At 37.9% G+C, this 20,967-nt stretch overlaps 1 protein-coding gene across 6 annotated transcripts in view; it reads right to left on the reverse strand.

Moving 5' to 3' along the window:
* CREM (cAMP responsive element modulator) overlaps positions 1-20,967 on the reverse strand; it is a 66,851-nt gene that overhangs the window by 25,361 nt on the left and 20,523 nt on the right. For 5 of the 6 annotated variants that reach the window (XM_018056829.1, XM_018056833.1, XM_018056832.1 and 2 more), the window contains exons 4-6: positions 6,293-6,439; positions 3,169-3,266; positions 2,885-3,027 (exon numbers count right to left, since the gene is read on the reverse strand). In XM_018056829.1, the coding sequence (XP_017912318.1) occupies positions 2,885-3,027; positions 3,169-3,266; positions 6,293-6,439 (388 nt within the window). 6 annotated transcript variants of the gene reach the window in all.

Consider the following 20,967-nt stretch of genomic DNA (forward strand, 5'->3'; position numbering starts at 1 on the left):
TCTTGCTTTTGTCATTTAAAAAATAAGTTGAAATAATAAGGCCAACTTCTGTAAATATCTCACTTTCAACTACTAAAAATGCAACTACTTGTATATAAGAAAACTTAAGCACACTTCATTTTTTTATTTTTTATTTTATTTCCTCAACTTTGACATTTCCTTTGTTTTTAACACCAACGCACTCACTGTATCAAATTAAAATAAATAATAATAATTTATATATAATTTTTGAAGGTTTTTATCTATGGATAAAAGTTGAAGAAAGAATTAAAATCTTTTTATAATAAAAGTTTATAAAATGATCTCAAAACTAGGTACATGGAAATACACAGAAAAATCTCCAGAAATTCTAGTAAAATAAACTCTAATCTAAAAACCAAAAGACACCAATAACTCTATTTCTAGATATTTAAGAACATTTAATCATTAATTTCTGTTAAGCTACTGCTAGTAAGAAATGGTTGATGAAAATGGATCTTGTATAAATATACATTTAAAGCAAGGTCTTCTAAAGAAAAACTTAAATATTAGTATTCGCTTCTCAAATGAAAGAATTATCAACATAACCAAGTGTCACTAAGTATCTAAGAAACTCGTTTTTAACATAGGCAATTCCCCTTTTTGAGAACCGATAAAATGACAGTTTTTAACCTGCAGACAACACATATTGGACAAACACAACTTTTTATTAAAATAACTGCCAGGATCATATTGTATGGGTCCAAATTAAGAAAACTAAGTAACAAACTGTCCATGACATGCTATGGAAAACCATATGGTAAACAGTAAATAAATATGCCTAAACTTCTATGCTAATGAAAAAAAATTGTCCATGATTTCTAATGTGGCAAATAAATATATACCCTAATTTCTAAACATTTGATTTTCTAGTTCTCAACCAGAACCTCTGACTCCACTCCCCCACACCCACATACTCCACATCCAAGGTAGTGACAATATTGAACCCCCAGCTCTAAGGGCATGCTAAGAGCTCAAAATGCTGCTGGAGAGGACAGTTTAATAACAGTGAGTGAGACACTGCCATAGCTGGCTTACATTTCTCTGTTTCACGTCAAAAGCAGTATGTCTCTTCTGACATGAAGAGTCAAAAGATTTTACCCTCACAGGTAAAATCTGTTGTCTCCTTTTGTTCTCACATTAACCCTGAGCTTGGCAATTTAGTGTTAGTCACACTTCAAAGACTAAAAACCCGAGATGTGAAATTATACCAGGCAGTGACTGGCAGGACCATGTACCACCGCCTTCCCCATATCATCGCCAGCTTCAACATCCTCTCAACCCAACATGTTCTCACGACTCCAAATTCTCAGCTAATAATCTAGACAAATTCACCCACAGCATCCTCACCCATGTCACTTAGAAACAGATCAACTGCTAAGCAGACTCAGGATATGCCAGAGAGATTTGTAAGATGCCAGCATCTTAATCACCCTCCAAACTTTAAGATATCTTAGCATAATTTCAGCAGTAATTTCCAACATTTTTCCTGTCATGACACAAAAGAGACAATGATAAGATGGTAACAGCCCACTGCTCAAGACCAGAGCTGACTAGTCAGGAGGTTTCAGCATCTCCAAGCCCTGCCCAGTCACACTGGTTCTAAAATTCCCATCATCTACTCCCATGGGTCAGAAAAAAAAAGGCATATAAATCAGAGAAGTGATTAAAGAAAAATGAAGGGGAAAACCTCAAGGTCTAACTCTTATAGACCGTGGAGAGTTCTCTTTTCCTGACATTGACTTTGGACATGTCCAATCAGCACTCTGTACAGGATGTGGACAAATTATATTATAGCCCAGTTCTGCCTAGTATCAGGGTAGGAGCTACCCAAAGAACCAGAATCACCAAAGCAGAACTTGCTTAATACTGCAAATCTACCACCACTAAAAGAAAAAAAATAATGACTGTATAAGGCTTTTCCACAGATTACAGCAGCCAGGTCACAAGTTAAGGTTTGAGACTTTTTGTAGGTATTATTACTTTTTAAAGGGAAAACAGAAAATATATCTAAAATATTAACACTGTACTTGGATCAACACAGTCATTAACATCACACATATTTCTGTACCTAACTAGCTTTTTTCTGTACCTAACTAGCTTTTTTCCTGCCCTTTTCTCTCTTTTCCTCCCCACTTTTCTTTCCTTTTTTACTAAAGTATTTCTTATATCAAATGTTCTTGATTTGGGGAAAGACTAGTGCTTTAACAGGAGCACAAAGCACAGAACTAACAGCCCATTAAAATGCACAAGACTAAATGCGAATGTATCTGTTTATTTACAGCTTTTGGTGCTTAAAATTTCAAATAAAATGATCTGTCCAATTGCATTAGTTTAAAAAAATAAGTCATTTTTCCATTCTCTTCTAGAAAAAGCTGTAGCACAAATTAACACAGCAGAGAGTAGTGAAAACAGAATTACATTTAAAACATAGTTTAGAAAACATAAGCACCTCTTTTAGATTAGTAAGTATAGGATGTAATTGTTGGTGACAAAAGTCAACAAGAACGAAATACAGACATTTATATCTTATTGTGTTCACATGCATCATAGAGACAAAAACAGTTAAGTGTTTACTAGATGTGAATACAAACATATAAACAAGAAAAACCTTCCCTTTATTTTGACCCCAAAGTTGTCTTCATTTAGTAAACAAATTTTTTTTTGTTATTTTTCAAAAGTATACGACAACTGTCAGTACAAATCTCTCACTTCTTTAACATGTACTTTTCACACTGTGATACACAATTTAGGTATCATGATGCATTTTTTAAATGGGACAGTTTAGTGCCAAAACCCAAGCTGCTTCAGGGAAACGAGAGACTGAAAGCTAGCGCTACGTCATATGGAATCGCCGCATACATACTGTATTGCCCCGTGCTAGTCTGATATATGCTAGTCGGTACTGCCATAGCAGCGATGTTAGGCGGTGTTCCCTCTTCCTCTGATTTTTCTTCTTCAATCTTGGGTACACCAGGCACATCAGAGGAAAGTTCATTCAGTATTTTTCTAAAATATAATTCAACAATACAAAGAATTAAGATACAAGAGTGAGATTTAAAACAGAAAAGCTATCACGGGAGAATCTGAGGTATCTTTATTTCTCCCTTTTTGGAAAAGCTTTTCATGACTGTAGGAAACTTAACTTACCTGTAAGAGGGTCTTCGTGAAAGGATTTCTCTACGTTTATGAGAATCAATTACACCTTCTGATTCTGCAGACTCATCTGTTTCTGCAATGGTTGCTACCTATAACACAAGAGTTCCTGAGATGCATCATAAAACCCATGGTATCTCCTCCATTCACAACCCGGTGTCTGACGGGGCTCTGCGTGCAGCACAAAGCCGGGCACTGCCAACAGAACACACTGAGCCAGGCTAACCATGTTCACAACCTGGCTCAGGAGAGGAAGTGCAGACACTGACACTTGGCTGTAAACCAGCCTGTGCACCAAGGATGACACAGATGACAAATGCTACAGAAATGCACACGTGCCAGACAGGCTTCCGGAAAACACTGAACGTAAGACACACAAGGCCTAAGACCAGCCCTGAAAATGTCTCACAAATCCAGCAGAGGGTGAGCTAGCAAGCGACAGAGGAGAAAGCAATACCACTGCTGACTTAGGCTGGGTCTTCAAATTACACATTAGATAGATCCAAAGAAGAAAGAACATTAAGTAGGTAAATACTTGTGTTAACAAGCCTGGTTAAAGTTATGATTTATATTACAAGAAGTAGGTTGGGCTTGATGTCAGTAGGTCTTGTCAAAATAAGGAATTACTCCTTAAAAGGAAGATCAGTTTTAAATAGAATTTCATTTTTTGAAGGAGTAATATAATAACATGAGTATTAAGGAAACTAAAATAATAATCTCTCCACAACATGACTGTTCTCAATATATTCAGCCATCTATCACAGGTTCTCAGTTTATCATATAGTTCTAAGCTTACAAAACTCCTCCAATGAATATTGTAAGGACATGGGATTTGATTTGAGTATAATCAAAAAATCATATTAAAATACCAACAATGTAAGCAGGAACATATACTTCCCAAGGCACATGGATGTGCATGTATGTTTGTCCACATGTATGATCATGCATCTTTGGTCATGGATACCCTATACATAAGCACACTCAGGCATGAAGAGAATCTTTAGAAAAAGTATTGTTGCAGTCAGACAATCATACATCATCACCACTATTTGTCACTTTCCATTGGGCTTTCACACATCTCTTGTATAATCATACACCCCTTTGTGCAAGGTAGGCTATTACTGTAGAAAGTGAAAACTGAAGTTCATCATTCACCAGGTCGGAATTCTAAGACAAGATCCATAGGCACCTACCTCTGTAAAGATGATTAAGTCACCCATTTAACAAAATCCAAAACAGCCTATTGAAAATGAGATAATACTCTCTCTTCCAGTGCCACCAAGGTTAAAGCTAAGTAGAAATATCTGCATCCTAATAAAAGTCACAAAAAGGAGAGTGGAAAGTCTTGTTTTATAATCAGAGTCAGAAAGAGTCAGAAGCTCCTAGAATTAAGGTCCTCACGAGAAAGGAAAAAAAAAAAAAGAGACACTACTGAGAATCACTCAAATTTTGAACAACTCGGAAGAGACATCTGTGCCACAAAGATAAACTTTATTGCACATGGATTTATTACTTCAAGTATCTTGGTGCAACCCTTATTTTGCAACAAACTGGATTCAAATACACAGGAAAAGGACAAGACCAATTAAGTATAAGCAATTACGTTTTCTTCACAGATCTTTTTGTCATCAGATAGGTTCAAATAATTTCAATATTTAAAGGATAAAGACAAATTGACCTTAAAAAGGAACAAAAATAAATTTGGTAAAAGAGAAAAGTATGCTTTAAAAAAGTATACTTAATAATTTATCTCTGTTGATGCAAAAAAGAATGTTTTTGCTTAAGAAATGTTAAGAATTTATGACCAACTTTGGTGACAATAAATAACAAAACACGTCTCTGGATCACAATTGCAACACTAACCACATCTAAAAAAAACAAGGTTTAATCTGATGTATAAATGCAACAGCAATTAACAATGATATCATGGCACACATACTGAATGAACAATAGACCTGAATTTCTACACTTTACTATGAGTATTGGTGAAAACAGTGTCAGTATTAGAAAATCTACATTACGAGGTTTATCAGACATCTCCAAAGAAGCCTCAAAGCACTTTTAAGCGTTTTTGGAGAGCTCTGCTAAATGAATCTGAGTTCGAGCAAAGAGCAGCCTTATTTCAAGGAGAATGACCGGACCTTCAAATTAGGAGCTGATAACAAAACTGCAGCTCGAGTCAATCTCTGTATCCAACAGGACACCAAGCACTTCACAAAGAAAAAGGAATCTGCCTGCAATGTGGGAGATCTGGGTTCAAAGCCTGGGGTGGGAAGATCCCCTGGAGAAAGGAACAGCTACCCACTCCAGTATTCTGGCCTGAATTCATGGATAGAGGACCCTGGCGTGCTATAGTCCATAGGGTAGCAAAGAGTCGGACATGACTGAGGGACTTTCAAAACAAAAAACTTCTACAGAAATAAAAGGGAAATTCTTACAAATGTTTAATAACAAGAGTTGAGCATCACTCTTTTCCATGCCCACCAGTTCAACCACTTAGAATTTACCCTAAAGAAATTTTTAGGCAAATGTACAAATATAGCTTATGTACATATATTTAGATAAACACAGGGATGTGTACAAATAACATTTCTCAAGGCGTTAAAAACTTAAAAATATTTTAAAATATGGAAATTGTTATATTATGTTGAATGGTATTAAAATAATTTATATTAGGTCCTCTATAACTAAAAAAATATACTACATATAATTGGTAACATTACTACATTATAATTTGGTAATAATATGGTACATATAAATAATAGAATACTAGCATGCCATTAAAATGTTTATGTATGCACATAGGAAACATATATGGAAGACTTTCAACCAAATGTTAATAGTACTTATATCTGAGTGAGATTATTTTTACTTTCTTCTTTTCTGTATTTTATAATTTTTCTCTCAATGAACATAGGCAAATGTGCAATTTCAAAATAAAAGAAGCCAGTGTTGACATAACAAAAAGAAATTACCACCATACTAATAGATTGTTCCTTATATGGTTAAAAAAAAAAAGAGCATCAAATCTACAGGAAAAAAAAAAAGATAAATGAATAAATGAATTAGTAAAAAGCTCAAGAAAGTCAAAGAGAAGTTATTTAGGAAGGAGGCTAACCTGAACAGTTTGTATTTGTGGTGACTGAATAACGGATGGCTGTGGTGTCTGAATTACTCCCTGGACGTGGACGGTCTGGCCGGAAGGTAACTGTACTAGAGTTACAGCTGGGGAGCCTCTTCCGGTGCTGGATCCAGCTACAGAAACCTGCAAAAACCAGCATCACTGAGGATTAAGGATGAACATTTTTTCCGCACCCCCACTGTTACAATCTGCTTATTTTCCCTGCTTCTGAGATCTGACCAGCAAGCCAGGGCACTCAGCATCAGGAGATGGTTACTGTGCTGGAACAGCCATTCTCTGGTGTGACAGATATCAAAGAACCCATGCGTCTCACTTTCAGTCCCCATGCTTCAGTGGCTAAGAATGTTCCAAGCACAAAGTTCTAAAGCAGTTAAACTACCTCACTACGACCTCAAGACTACTAACAGTGAAGCCTTCTTTAGGCCAGAGTATAAACCACTCTCTCTAACTTAAGAGCAATCGGAGACAGAACTTAAATATGGTAAATTATTTTTTCAATAAGTGCAACTTCTGACATGTGATATTAGAATTACTCCAGATACAAGCTAATGCCTTGTCTCTATACTAATGAAAATTGCAGTTACTTTTATGCCCCAATAGTCACCAAAATAGGCATAGATCAAAGAAATCCCAGGATCTCTCAGGCCCTTAGCATCTCCAAACCAGAGAAAGCTCATACCCTGGAGACTGTGTGGTCCTTGCACACTCCCCTCCCCACAGCTTAAGCACACAGAACCATCACTTGGTTTGCACAGAGAGGAGATTACAGCTATTTCCCACCACCTTGGGTGCTTGCAACAAAGAGCCCTGCAGCAAAACACATTAAAACGTGTTTTGTTTTGTTCACTTCTCTGGACTCAAAACCTGCCAAGTTTCTAATTGGTAAACAACTCAGTCCTAAAAGCCGGCATAATCTTACAAACTCTGCCTCATTTTACTAAGTTTCACTATTCATTACGACTTCCTTGGAACAGACAGAGACTTTGGACATGAAAGAACCTACTAGTTTCTATCATGAGTGGTGGCAGACCACAGAATCTAAAACAAATTTTGAAGAAAGCCTCTGTGGGCCCTCACTTAAAGGAAAACCAATCATTTCCAATCAACTTACACAAATACTTTTTAAGAATTACTAAGAACTGGGTTTATAACAAATAATCAGATGTGTTTACATCATTCCCTTGGAAGGCAAACTTCTTTGGCAACCTAGAAGTAAAGTCTTCCATCCATGCAAGAGAACCTTCATGGAGAGAACTGAACTAGGTGCACCGGGGTGGAAAGCAGAAGTGCTAAATCCAACACCTAAGAAACAACAGCACACAAACAGTAGAGAACTAATCGCTCCAATGCCCAGGTCATGAAGACCACAGGAGTACAAAACAGACAGATCAGCAGGAGTCTGAACAAGTGGAGGTGGTGTGCAGAAGCTGCCCCTTGAGCCGGGCCTTGCTATGGTCTGGATAACAGCTGGACAGAAAAGTGAGAGACTAGGGCAGAGACCACCCGACATGGAGCCCCATAGGCGAATTCAGCCCACCTGCCCCTGGAGTATTATTGCCAACTTTAGATTTCAGGGGAAAGAAAAACAGCATCCCATAATGGAGCCCTCAGATTTAACATCCAGAAGTTTAAAAGCCACTAGATTTATTCTACAAATGTTCCCTGCATGAACTGTATAAAGGGATCCTTCTCTTTGTGAACCAGTTGCCAAAAAAAAAAAAAAACAAAAGGTATTCCTCTGCCAAATGACTAGGGCTCAGTCTCAGGACACCTTTACACTCCTGAAAATGACTGATGACCTCAAATAACTTATGTTTATGTTACATCCAGCAGGATCCTGTAAATGTACAGCCAGCTCCTGGGAAGGAAAATGCTATGGGTAACTTTTGTGGATTTCTATAATGAAAATACTCCTACTATGCAGATTTTAAGCTGCCAGTGGCTGACATTGAAGACAAAGCTGGAAAAAGATGTGCACAACTGGCTATGACAAGCAGCTCAGCTCTTATATATATAAGCTGTTATATGTGTGTGTGTGTATATATATATATAAAATATTGATATGTACTAAATAGAAATTAAAACTGAGAAATTTTTTAAAATACTTAGTAATTAATTTAAAAACAATAATTCCATCATATGCTAACATAAATAGCATTTTCTGAAGACTATTTTCAAAGAAATAATAATTAGTGACAAGAATGTCAATGTTTTACATTTTTACAAATTCTTTTAATGTCTGGTTTAACTTAAAACAAGCTGGATTTTCATACCTATTTCTGCACTGAATCTATTGTAATAAGTTATTTTAATTGGTAAATGAACATGCCTTATACAGATATATGATTAGAAAAGGTGGAGTGCATCAATAGCTTTTTCAGAAAAATATGGGTATTCTTCTTGGATACTACCCCAAAACTCAGCAAGTGGTTGTTTTTCTCAAAGATTAGTGGCCATGTGGAATCTGAAAACTTAGTTACGTTAAAATCAGTTGATCTGGGACTTCCCTGGGGGTCCGATGTCTAACACAACACACTCCCAGTGCAGGGAATTCAGATTCAATCCCTGGTCAGGGAACGGGATCCTACACACTGCAACTAAAGATCCTGTGTGCTACAACTAAGACCTGATGCAGCCGAACAAGTAAATGCTAAAAAAAAAAAAATCTATTGCTCTGTCTTATACTTCAGATGGTTCTTTAGCTAGGCATGATTTTGTAATGTCATGTAGCAGCTACTTGGAAAATACTGAGTTACTGAATTAAGTAGATCTCCCAAATGCTGATAAATTTCATGATACACTATCAGAAAACTACATTCATTAAAATCAAGATCAACGTCATCAGAAAACTATAAAATACTGGCAAGTTATCAAGCTCAAAATGGCAGATGAAGAATTTCCACAATTTGAAACTTCTGCTAAAAACCTGAATTTTATCATCAGCAATAAACACTGTTAACTGTTTTCCTCGATGTGACAAGCTTACTTCATTCGCTTTTGAGAAAATTTTTCAGATACTCAAGTTTGAACAGACATAGACATAATTTAGTTATTTGCCACTGCTTTGAGAAAAATTATATCCTGTGGCCAGGGTGTGTGTGTGTGTGTGTGTGTGCGTGTGTGTGTGTGTGAATGCAGCTAGCTCATCTTGTTCCTCAGACAACAACTTGTGTTTTTTCTCAGACAATAACTTGTGTTTTTTCTCAAGATCACCACTGATCTTCAATAAGTGGCAGAAATGCTTTCAATGAATGTTCCACTTCCAAAACACAGAATATTAAAACAACATGTACTTGAGGGTCAAGATTCAATATAATTGGTAATGTTTACTGCTTCATCAGGGACAGTCTTAAGTGGAACAGACATTTTTTTTAAAAACTGCAAGTGAATGCAGTGAAGACTGTAATGACCACTAACAAAGTTTGGTGCCACGTAACAAAGTTACGTGACTGGGATGAGGCACCAACACTTTTAAACCCCCACTGTTTTTGCGCCATCAGGGCAAATGCTAATACAGAGAAAAAAAATACATCTTTGTATTATTATGAAAATAGGTTTGTCCTCCAAACCTCCAGGCATGATTGTGTAACATCATGTAGTAGTTATTTGGAAAATACTGGGTCCTTGGAGTTTCCTTCAGGGTTCCCTGGATCACACTTTGAAAACTGCTGCTCTATCCTCATGCAGCCTCTGGGCCCTGCTCACAGCTCAAAGCACAGAGTGCTGAAACGGGCTGCAATTTTAGCTCCACCACAGCAGGATGGCCAAAATCACCATCCACAGTAATTCTGATAGAACATTCCTATGTCAGAAATAGAGCAAAACAGAAAGTACATTATACCCAAGAGCATCACCAGTATTCCTACAGATGAGACCTGTGGCTTGAGATGCAGTGAGTGCTACGCACAGTTTCATGGAAATGACCTGCTGTAGAAAAATTAGATATTCTGAAGAACAACTCAAGAAAGATTCATGGGGGTTTTGATAAGTATAAACCATGCTTAAAGTCACTCTATATGTCTTTCAAGTGTACTTTTCACGACTTTACATTATTAAACAATGCTCCATCAAAATGGCTTAGTGAGAAGAAACTCTGCTGTAGAAAAGAGAGCTATACCCACTAGAACAAAACTGAATTCTCAGAATTCTGGAGATGAGTTATATCTGTGCAGTGAAAACTCAATGTCCAAACTCTGGGCAGTGAAGAAGGTAATGTGTGCGTGCGCTCAGCTGTATCCGACTCTTTGTGATCTCATGGACTGTAATCCACCAGACTCCTCTATCCATGGAATTCTCCAGGCAAGAATACTGGAGTGGGTTGCCATTTCCTCTTCCAGGGGATCTTCCCAAACCAGGGTTCGAACCCAAGTCTCCTGTGTCTCCTGCATTGCAGATGGAGTCTTTGCCCATTGAGGCACCTGGGAAGTCCAATTTTTCTTATAAACATCATATATTCATTCCAAGAATTTTTAATAAGTCAACCTCACAGAAACAATTCATACTTACAAATTAACTCATTCTTTTGTTCCCTCAACAAATGTTGGAAGCTGGCCTTGTGGACCAGTCTAGACAGCAGAGATAAAGTAGTAAACAAGAAAAGTCTGCTTTCCTAAATCAGAAGGAGACAGAAGACAGATGAAGAGACTAAAACATAGTTTGGGAGAGGTGCCAAATTCTTAAAAGAAAAATAAAGAAGGGTAACTAGTGAGGTGGGCTTCCCTGGTGTCTCAGGGATAAAGAATCCACCTGCCAATGCAGGAGACATGAGTTTGATCCCTGGGTCAGGAAGATCCCCGGGAGAAGGAAATGGCAACCTGCTCCAGTATTCTTGCCTGGGAAAATCCCATGGACAGAGGAAACTGGTGGGCTACAGTCCATGGAGTCACAAAGAATTGGACACAACTAAGAGACTAATCAACAACAGCTAATGGGGTAGAGGGAGGGTGGAAGGAAGCTACGTTAAGGCATACCTACTGTGGAAAGCTTCTCAGAGGAGGGAACTTCTGTGCAAAAAAATAGTCTAAAAGAAAAGTGGGAAAGAAGGCCATGGGAAGATCTGTCAATATGTTCATCACATTCCAACAATCAAGCAGCCAACTGCCCCAAAAACAAACACATAAAATAGGTGTATTTTATATTTTATAATTTTACACCTCTATTTATGAGGCTCTAAAAAGTGTAAAAATGAACTCATGCCAGACAGTTTACCTTTTTTTCCAGATCCCCTGAAGAATAATCCTCTTCTATAGGATGCCTGAAACATAGATTATGCTGAGGCCACCACATCCACCAAAAGCCTCACTGGAGACAGGAGTTAATGTGATGAAATAAGTGAAGATGATGCAGCTGACAGCCTAACTTGTCTTTGCAATTAAAGAAAATCTCCTAATAATGACACTTATAACTGGTAACACCTCACAATGTTGTAACACAGCATTTGATTAGCACCTAGTGGACTGGCACCAATCCGTAGCTAGGTTTCCTTATGATGGGGTTTATGATGTCACAGTGCAGGTGAACGTGTCACACAGCCACTGAGCCCGCATTCCAGACAGTTAATAAAGGATGAGAGGATGTGAATGCATGGTCTAGCAGACTTCACTATCAACTCTGCTGCCTGAAAAATCAAATCTATACATTATCTATTTTAATTCCAAGGACTCCAATGAAAACCCAGTAACACCCTATGGGAGAAGCTGGAAAAACATCTTGATTTCTGTGTATTAAGACAGGATTCTCAAAAGGAAGTCTGTTTCTTCTACAGGGAAATAAGTGTTTAAAGAATAAGGCTGAAAACAGGAAAATAATAATATAAATGTGTACACTTAAAAAAAGACATAAAATATTTCACTTCACTTTTTAAAAAGCTGTCCTTAGGGACTCCCCTGCTGGTCCAGTGGCTAAGACACCATGCTCCCAATGCAGGGGCCCGGGTTTCATCTCTGGTCAGGGAACTAAATCTCACATGCCACTACGAAGACCTGGTGCAGCCAAATAAATAAATAAATAAATAAATAAATAATTTTTAAAAAGTTGTTACTTGCATTAAATGAAGGCAAACACAACATGAAGAATACAGAACTGGTATCACTGTAGTGTCTCTACTGTTTTTCTTTCCCATATTGAGGTTTTTTTAAACAGTGTGACTAACAAATTGCAAAAATCAATGGAGTTAAATTTTACCTTGTAAATATCAACTGAAAGCACTGATAACAGAGTTGGACAGATAAGACTGATATTTTTATATCTATGTTAAAATTATAAGGAGAACTACAACATGATCTTTGAATCCTTTCCGTGTATAGGGAATAAACAAAAACTATCTAAAATTTATAATCTGAACTTAAAAAGGAAGTAATTCTGTTTCTGTAATTATAAATGGCCAAATATGTCTCTTTAAAAATATTCCCCTTTTGAAAGAAAAGCAAATATCAGAATCACGTCATTCTTAATTATATCGTCTATTCTGATAATACTTCCAATAAGCAGTGGTGATCGCTGTGGTGACTGGTGATGACAAAATTAGGGTTTCTTTAAGCTTTGAAAAACAACGCTCTAGCGCATCTTTTTCCCTAGCTGATCCTTATCATTTCCTATTAATAGTACTTGGAGCATCATTTTATATTCTAATATGATATGTGTTTTACTTATAAAGACTGACTATGAACATGATCTTTAGGGAGGTCAAAATTCTTTTAGCTCTAGACTTTTAAAAATCAATCTTATATACTGATTTCAGTAAGACTGAAACTAAAACTTTTCATAATTTTCTAGCCAACTCCATTACAAAGTAATAAACGCACATAGTGAAGTAGGTTGCTATGAGATTCTGAGCCCCAAATGACATTTACCCAACAGATGGCTTATATGGGCAAACAGTGGATAGTAAAACTACTCTTAACAATGATATAGATTAGATTCATTTCTAATACTGAGGAAGAAATACATGCCAAAAGCCTGACGCTACAGAATGAATGCCTAAAACCACTTACCTTTATTTCTGACCAGTATCAACTTACGGGGATCTTCTCTCGTAGCTCAGTGGGTAAAGAATCTGCCTGAAAGGCAGGAGACCTGGGTTCAATTCTTGGATCAGGAAGATCCCTTGGAGAAGGAAATGGCAATCCACTCCAGTATTCTTGCCTGGAGAATTCCATGGACAGAGGAGCCTGGCAGGCTATCGTCCATGAGGGTGCAAGAGTCGGAAACGACTTGGCAACCAAACCGCCACCACAATATCAACTCATAGGAATGCCTATGAAGGAAACTTCAATTCACTTGAACTATTCTACATTAATTTTTCTACCAATGACTTGGTATATAAGCCCTAAAGATTACTGATTTAACAAAAACAACTTTAAAAAACAGTAATAATAAACAAAATGTGGTGTGTACATACAGAGAGGAAGGAATTCCTATCACATACAATACAGATAAACCTTCAAGACATTATGTGACGTGAAATAAGCCAATCACAAAAAGACAAGGAAAATAAATGCAAAAAGACAAAATGGTTGTCTGAGGAGGCCTTACAAATAGATGTGAATAGAAGAGAAGTGAAAGGCAAAGGAGAAAAGGAAAGATAGACCCATTTGAATGCAGAGTTCCAAAGAACAGCAAGGAGAATAAGAAAGCCTTCCTCAGTGATCAGTGCAAAGAAATAGAGGAAAACAAAAGAATGGGAAAGACTAGAGATCTCTTCAAGAAAATTAGAGATACCAAGGGAATATTTCATGCAAAGATGGGCTCAATAAAGGACAGAAATGGTATGGACCTCACAGAAGCAGAAGATATTAAGAAGAGGTGGCAAGAATACACAGAAGAACTATACCAAAAAAGATCTTCATGACCCAGATAATCACAATGGTGTGATCACCAACCTAGAGCCAGACATCCTGGAATGTGAAGTCAAGTGGGCCTTAGGAAGCATCACTATGAACAAAGCTAGTGGAGGTGATGGAATTCCAGTTGAGCTATTTCAAATCCTAAAAGATGATGCTGTGAAAGTGCTGCACTCAATATGCCAGCAAATTTGGAAAACTCAACAGTGGCCACAGGACTGGAAAAGGTCAGTTTTCATTCTAATCCCAAAGAAAGACAATGCCAAAGAATGCTCAAACTACCGCACAACTGCACTCATCTCACATGCTAGCAAAGTAATGCTCAAAATTCTCCAAGCCAGGCTTCAACAGTACGTGAATCACAAACTTCTAGACATTCAAGCTGGTTTTAGAAAAGGCAGAGGAACCAGAGATCAAATTGCCAACATCTGTTGGATCATCAAAAAAGCAAGAGAGTTCCAGAAAAATATCTATTTCTGCTTTATTGACTATGCCAAAGTCTCTGACTGTGTAGACCACAACAAACTCTGGAAAATTCTGAAAGAGATGGGAATACCAGACTACCTGACCTGCCTCTTGAGAAACCTATATGCAGGTCAGGAAGCAACAGTGAGAACTGGACATGGAACAACAGACCGGTTCCAAATAGGGGAACGAGTATGTCAAGGCTGTATATTGTCACCCTGTTTATTTAACTTATATGCAGTACATCATGAGAAACGCTAGGCTGGAGGAAGCACAAGATGCAATCAAGATTGCCGGGAGAAATGTCAATAACCTCAGATGTGCAGATGACACAACCCTTATGGCAGAAAGTGAAGAAGAACTAAAGAGCCTCTTCATGAAAGTGAAAGAGGAAAGTGAAAAAGTTGGTGTAAATCTCAACATTCAGAAAACTAAGATTGTGTCATCCAGTCCCTTCACTTCATGGCAAATAGATGGGGAAACAGTGGAAGCAGTGACAGACTTTATTTGCCGGCGGGGGGGGGGGGGCGGGGTGCGCGGGTTCCAGAATCACTGCAGATGATGACTGCAGCCATGAAATTAACTTTCCTTCCTTACTCCTTGGAAGGAAAGTTATGACCAACCTAGGCAGCATATTTATTAAAAAGCAGAGACATTACTTTACCAACAAAGGTCTGTCTAGTCAAAGCTATGGTTTTTCCAGTAGTCATGTATGGATGTGAGAGCTGGACTATAAAGAAAGCTGAGTGCCAAAGAATTGACGCTTTTGAACTGTGGTGTTGGAGAAGACTCTTAAGAGTCCCTTGGACTGCAAGGAGATCCAACCAGTCCATCCTAAAGGAGATCAGTCCTGAATATTCATTGAAGGACTGATGCTGAAGCTGAAACTCCATTACTTTGGCCACTTGATATGAAGAGCTGACTATCTGAAAAGTCCCTGATGCTGGGAAAGATTGAGGGCAGGAGGAGAAGGAACGACAGAGGATGAGATGGTTGGATGGCATCACCGACTCAATGGAGATGAGTTTGGTTGAACTCCAGGAGTTGGTGATGGACAGAGAGGCCTGGCGTGCTGCAGTCCCTGAGGTTGCAAAGAGTTGGACACAACTGAGGGAACTGAACTAAAAAGACAAATATTAATGATTCCTCTTATATGAGGTATCCAAATTAGGTAAATTCATAGAAACCAAATATGGAATGGTAGTTATAGGAGGCTGGCAGGGTGTGTAAAAAGGAGTTGTTGTTTAATAGGTACAGAGTGTTAGATATGCAAGATGAAAAAAATCTGGAGATTTGTGTCACAACATCGCGAGTACATTACAGCGAACACTGCTGAACTATAAACTTGAACTTGTTAAGACTGTGGATTTTATGTCTTTTCTTTAACCATATACAAAAATAGTAATAACTTATTGCCCCACATTTGCTGTAGATGATAATTAAATGGCTCATTGCCAAGAAGATAATCAATCCATTGATTTTACCAAAGGCAATGAGACTGACTTCCCCATCATTTTATAAAACATAATTCTAAAGCTCTGGGTGCTCTCGTGCTCCTGGCCCCAGAGCTACTGCTCAATACTTTGATTGGCTATTGGTCCCAGGATTTATATGTACCAGTTACTAATACATCAAAATGGATAAAGTTTAAATCTTCTACACTCTTCATATATCCAAGATCAGAAGCTGAACTGGAACATAAACATGAAACTATCTTGAAAGTGAAAAGTGTTAGTCGCTCAGTCTGTTGTCCAACTCTTCGACCCCATGGACTGTAGCCTGCTAGGCTCTTCTGTCCATAGAATTCTCCAGGCAAGAATACCGGAGTGGGTAGCCATTCCCTTCTCCAGGGGATCTTCCTGACTCAGGGATTGAACTTGGGTCTCCTGCACAGGAGGCAGATTCTTTACCATCTGAGCCACCAGGAAAGCCCCAAAATACTGGAGTGGGTAGCCTATCCCTTCTCCAGTGGAACTTCCCAACCCAGGAATCAAACCAGGGTCTCCTGAATTGTAGGCGGGTTCTTTACCAGCTAAGCTACCAGGGAAGCCCCATAGTAACTATATGTAGCATATAATTATGATTACTCTTTGCTGATCATGCATGTTCCCAGGTAATGTCCTCTGAAATAATCTGGTTCAACACTGAGTACCTATGTATTATCACAGAAGTAACAGATATGTTTAATGCAATCTAAAGCCAGGTTTCCTGGGCTCTGCCTTTTACTAGCTATGTGACCTGTGACAAGTTACTCAGCCTCTCTGTACCAAATTTTCCTCAACTGTAAAAGATAATGAAAACAGTACCTTTCTACAGAGTTGTTGTGAGAACTGAGCTATGTGTAAAACACTTAATTCAAACTGAGTATTGGTGTAAGTTAGGGCTCTTTTAAAACTAGAAAGTTCTTACTGTTCACAACCTACAATTTGGAAATCCCTAAACCATTAATTTGAATCTAGAGAAGAAAATAGAAATATATGTTATTTGATTAGTAATAAGTACAAAAATAGCAGAGTTTGCTGCCTCACCTCCTTCCCTATAAAACAACTAGTTGTTACAAATATCTTTCTTTGGTATTAAAATTTTCTGATTCAAAAAAAAAAAACTAGAAAGTTCTGAGGAACTGGGAGGCCAACTTATACTGGCAGTACCTATTATGGTATATTAACATATCTGATAGCAAATAAATTACCATTAGTTTTCAAAAGGTATTTAGAAAGAGGTCTACTGCTGTATAGAACTTACCTACTTAAAGGCAAGTGCTTTTCCTGAACTATTTCTGCTTGCACTATTTTCACCTGATATTGTCTTTACTTAGCATTGGGTTTTGCTGTAAAACCTGAACAAACTTTTTGGCCAACCCCGTATTTTTGACCTCACAAGCAGGCTTTTCTCTCCTACGCCTTTTTGGAGAACCACACGTCATACCTCTGGGGGTGGGAGAAAGCTCAGAAAGCTCACATTTCTGAAGATCATTACTAAGATGCTGTCATCACAATTAATCAACGAGTGAAAATTTCCCAAAGCCTCTGTGCTTCCCAGTGTAATTCCTTTAGTAGTCTGGGGCTTCCAGAGGTTGTAGCAGCAAAAATTGAAGTGAGGCAAAGTAAACAAACAAACTACTTCCTTGTAGTTTCAAGGAAGACACTACAAAAATTAACATTTCTAATATTAAAAAATTTCAGTGTTTAGTCTACTATTTTTGTTTTTGCTGTTCTTTTTTTTACTGTGGTAAAAAAACACATAATATAAAATTAATCATCTTAACCACTTTTAAGTGTACTGTTCATCATATTCATACTTTTGTAAAAGATCTCCAGAACATTTTTATCCTTCAAATCGGAAACTATAGCCCTTTATCAACAGCACTTCCTGTATTCCCTCTCCACAACCTACTCTTTAACTAGGAAAAATCAGAGAAAGGGTAAAAAAGTAACTGTTTATACTCAGTTATTTTTCCAATACTGTTAGTGACAAACTATCTGCTACTAAAACTAAGACTTGAGCATCAAACAAAAAGTACCTAAAATCATTACAAATGACAGAACATCTCTAACAATCTCTTAAACACTAAAACAGATTTGTATGCAGTTTTTTTTTTCTGATTATAAGTGAAAAAACAAAATCTTTTTCTGAAATTTGACTTTGCTTTATACCTGCTGAAATTATCTTTGAAACATCAATTTTCTTATTTTTTAAAAAATATTTATTTGGCTGCATCAGGTCTTAGTTGTGGCACATGAGCTAAGTTGCTCCTCGGTCTGTGGGATCTTAGTTCCCTGACCAGGGATCAAATCTGTGTCCCCTAAATTAGAAAGTGGATTCTTAATCACTGGGGCACCAGGGAAGTTCCTGAAACACCAATTTTCATTCAAAGCAAAGTATTATCACATGTAATACACTGGGATGAAAATACAGAGTGCATTTTAAAGCCAAAAATTAACCTTCAGAGAAGCAGAAGGTGAAGAAGTAAAGAGCCTCTTGAAGAAAGTGAAAGAGGAAAGTGAAAAAGTTGGCTTAAAGCTCAACGTTCAGAAAACTAAGATCATGGCATCTGGTCCCATCAGTTCATGGCAAATAGATGGGGAAACAGTGGACACAGTGTCAGACTTTATTTTTTTGGGCTCCAAAGTCACTGCAGATGATGACTGCAGCCATGAAATTAAAAGATGCTTACTCCTTGGAAGGAAAGTCATGACCAACCTAGGCAGCATATTAAAAAAGCAGAGACATTACTTTGTCAACAAAGGTCCGTCTAGTCAAGGCTATGGTTTTTCTAGTAGTCATGTATGCATGTGAGAGTTGGACTAAAAAGAAAGCTGAGCACTGAAGAATTGATGCTTTTGAACTGTGGTGTTGGAGAAGACTCTTGAGAGTCTCTTGGACTGCAAGGAGATCCAACCAGTCCATCCTAAAGGAGATCAGTCCTGAGTGTTCATTGGAAGGACTGATGTTGAAGCTGAAAGTCCAATACTTTGGCCACCTGATGCGAAGAGCTGACTCATTTGAAAAGACCCTGATACTGGGAAAGACTGAGGGCAGGAAGAGAAGGGGACAACAGAGGATGAGATGGTTGGATGGCATCACCGACTCAATGGAGATGAGTTTGGTTGAACTCCGGGAGCTGGTGATGGACAGGGAGGCCTGGTATGCTGCAGTCCACGAGGATGCAAAGAGTTGGACATGACTGAGCAACTGAACTGAACTGAAAGAAATATACTAGCAAAATATACTAGCTATTATTATTAGGAAAGAAGGGGGCAACAGAGGATGAGATGGTTGGATGGCATCACCAACTCAATGGACAAGAATTTGAGCAAACTCTGGGAGATATTGGAGGACAGGGAAGCCTGGCATGCCGCAGTCCCTGGGGTTGCAAAGAGTCAGACCTGACTTAGAGACTGAACAACAACACAACTATTATATACAGAGTTCTCAAAATATGAGTACAGATTATATAAAAAATTATTACTCAAATCAAACAAAATGGTCACTAATATTAATTGTTCACAAATTATTTTTACTTATGTCCCTTAAACCCTGAATTACTTTCAAGAATGAGTTACATGTCAAAGTAGTATATTTTCTTGAATTAGCTAAAAAACAATGAAGATTTAGCATTTACTGAAAAAAAAAATCAGTGTTCTATTTTCTCCTCCTAATTTATGTTAATTTTTAGAGCTAAGTGAATACAAATATTATGATCAAAAAAATTAAATTATGGCACTTAAAAATAACCAGGAGAAAGAATACATAAAATTAAAGAGCAATAGAAAGAAAGTCAACAATAAAATGAAACTTTTTATTTTACAATCTTAAGAGGAATATTTCCTCCTTCAGTAACAGCCTCTCAAGTCATAGAATCAGCATACTGAGGTTTAAAAAACAAGATTCAGTTAAACACTGAGCTTGAGCTAGATGTACTCAGCCAATAATAAATATAATAAATCAACCTAACATGATGCAGATCATCATATACAAATATGATGTTGCCGGCCAATTAGCAATAACAAACGTTGCTTGTTTTGTTTTCTGACAGCTATTCATATTATTCCTGGTCCTACTTAGGACAGACGAGATAGACTTTTGACACGCTGGCAAGACAATGAGAAACGCCATCCCAATTTTCCACCAGTTTGAAAAAGCAAACATGTAAGTCATACACTGAAACCTATCCCTTGTTAAATCAATCATTCCTACTCCAATCCCTCACTGCAAGCCAGGCCTGCTTTCCTCTAAGGCGCTTCTTTAACACACCGTTGGCATCTACAGCAGACAGGATAAGGAACGAGTGAGCAGACTGCAATCCCTGAACAACACTCCCTAGTGGCTTCCTCTGCTCCACAGAGTCCTCTTGTTCTAAAACTACAGAGGGTGTCAGAAAGGTGGAACATTAGAACTAAGTCTCTCAAGGCACTATGCTGACCTTGATGCTCTCGAGTTTCCTTCCAACTCTGTGATCCCTGTGGTTTTGCTCCTTGCATCTTTCCTTCCTATCTTGGCTGAAACTTGGAGAACTGGTCATTTACACAGCAGAGATATTGAGCCTTCCAAGTCAGGCCTTGGGCTGCACCAGGAGCTGTAAGGCATGAAACCCCAGACAGCACACCCTCTCTCAGGGCTCCATCCAGGTTCCCTCACTCAACCAAGAGCTTCGTGGCAGCATTATCAATTCCCAAGAGACGTGGGATAAAGAAAGGGCAGGGGGCCATCACTGCTGCTTTCAGAGCAGATTACACATTGTCAGATAAATGGGAAAACAGGAGTATGGTGAGCATATTATGCCAAGGAATTACACTCAATTTTATTAGGTATGATCATGACATTTGGTTATTTTAGACAATA

Source organism: Capra hircus, chromosome 13, assembly GCF_001704415.2.
Source record: "Capra hircus breed San Clemente chromosome 13, ASM170441v1, whole genome shotgun sequence".
Classification (NCBI taxonomy): domain Eukaryota; kingdom Metazoa; phylum Chordata; class Mammalia; order Artiodactyla; family Bovidae; genus Capra; species Capra hircus.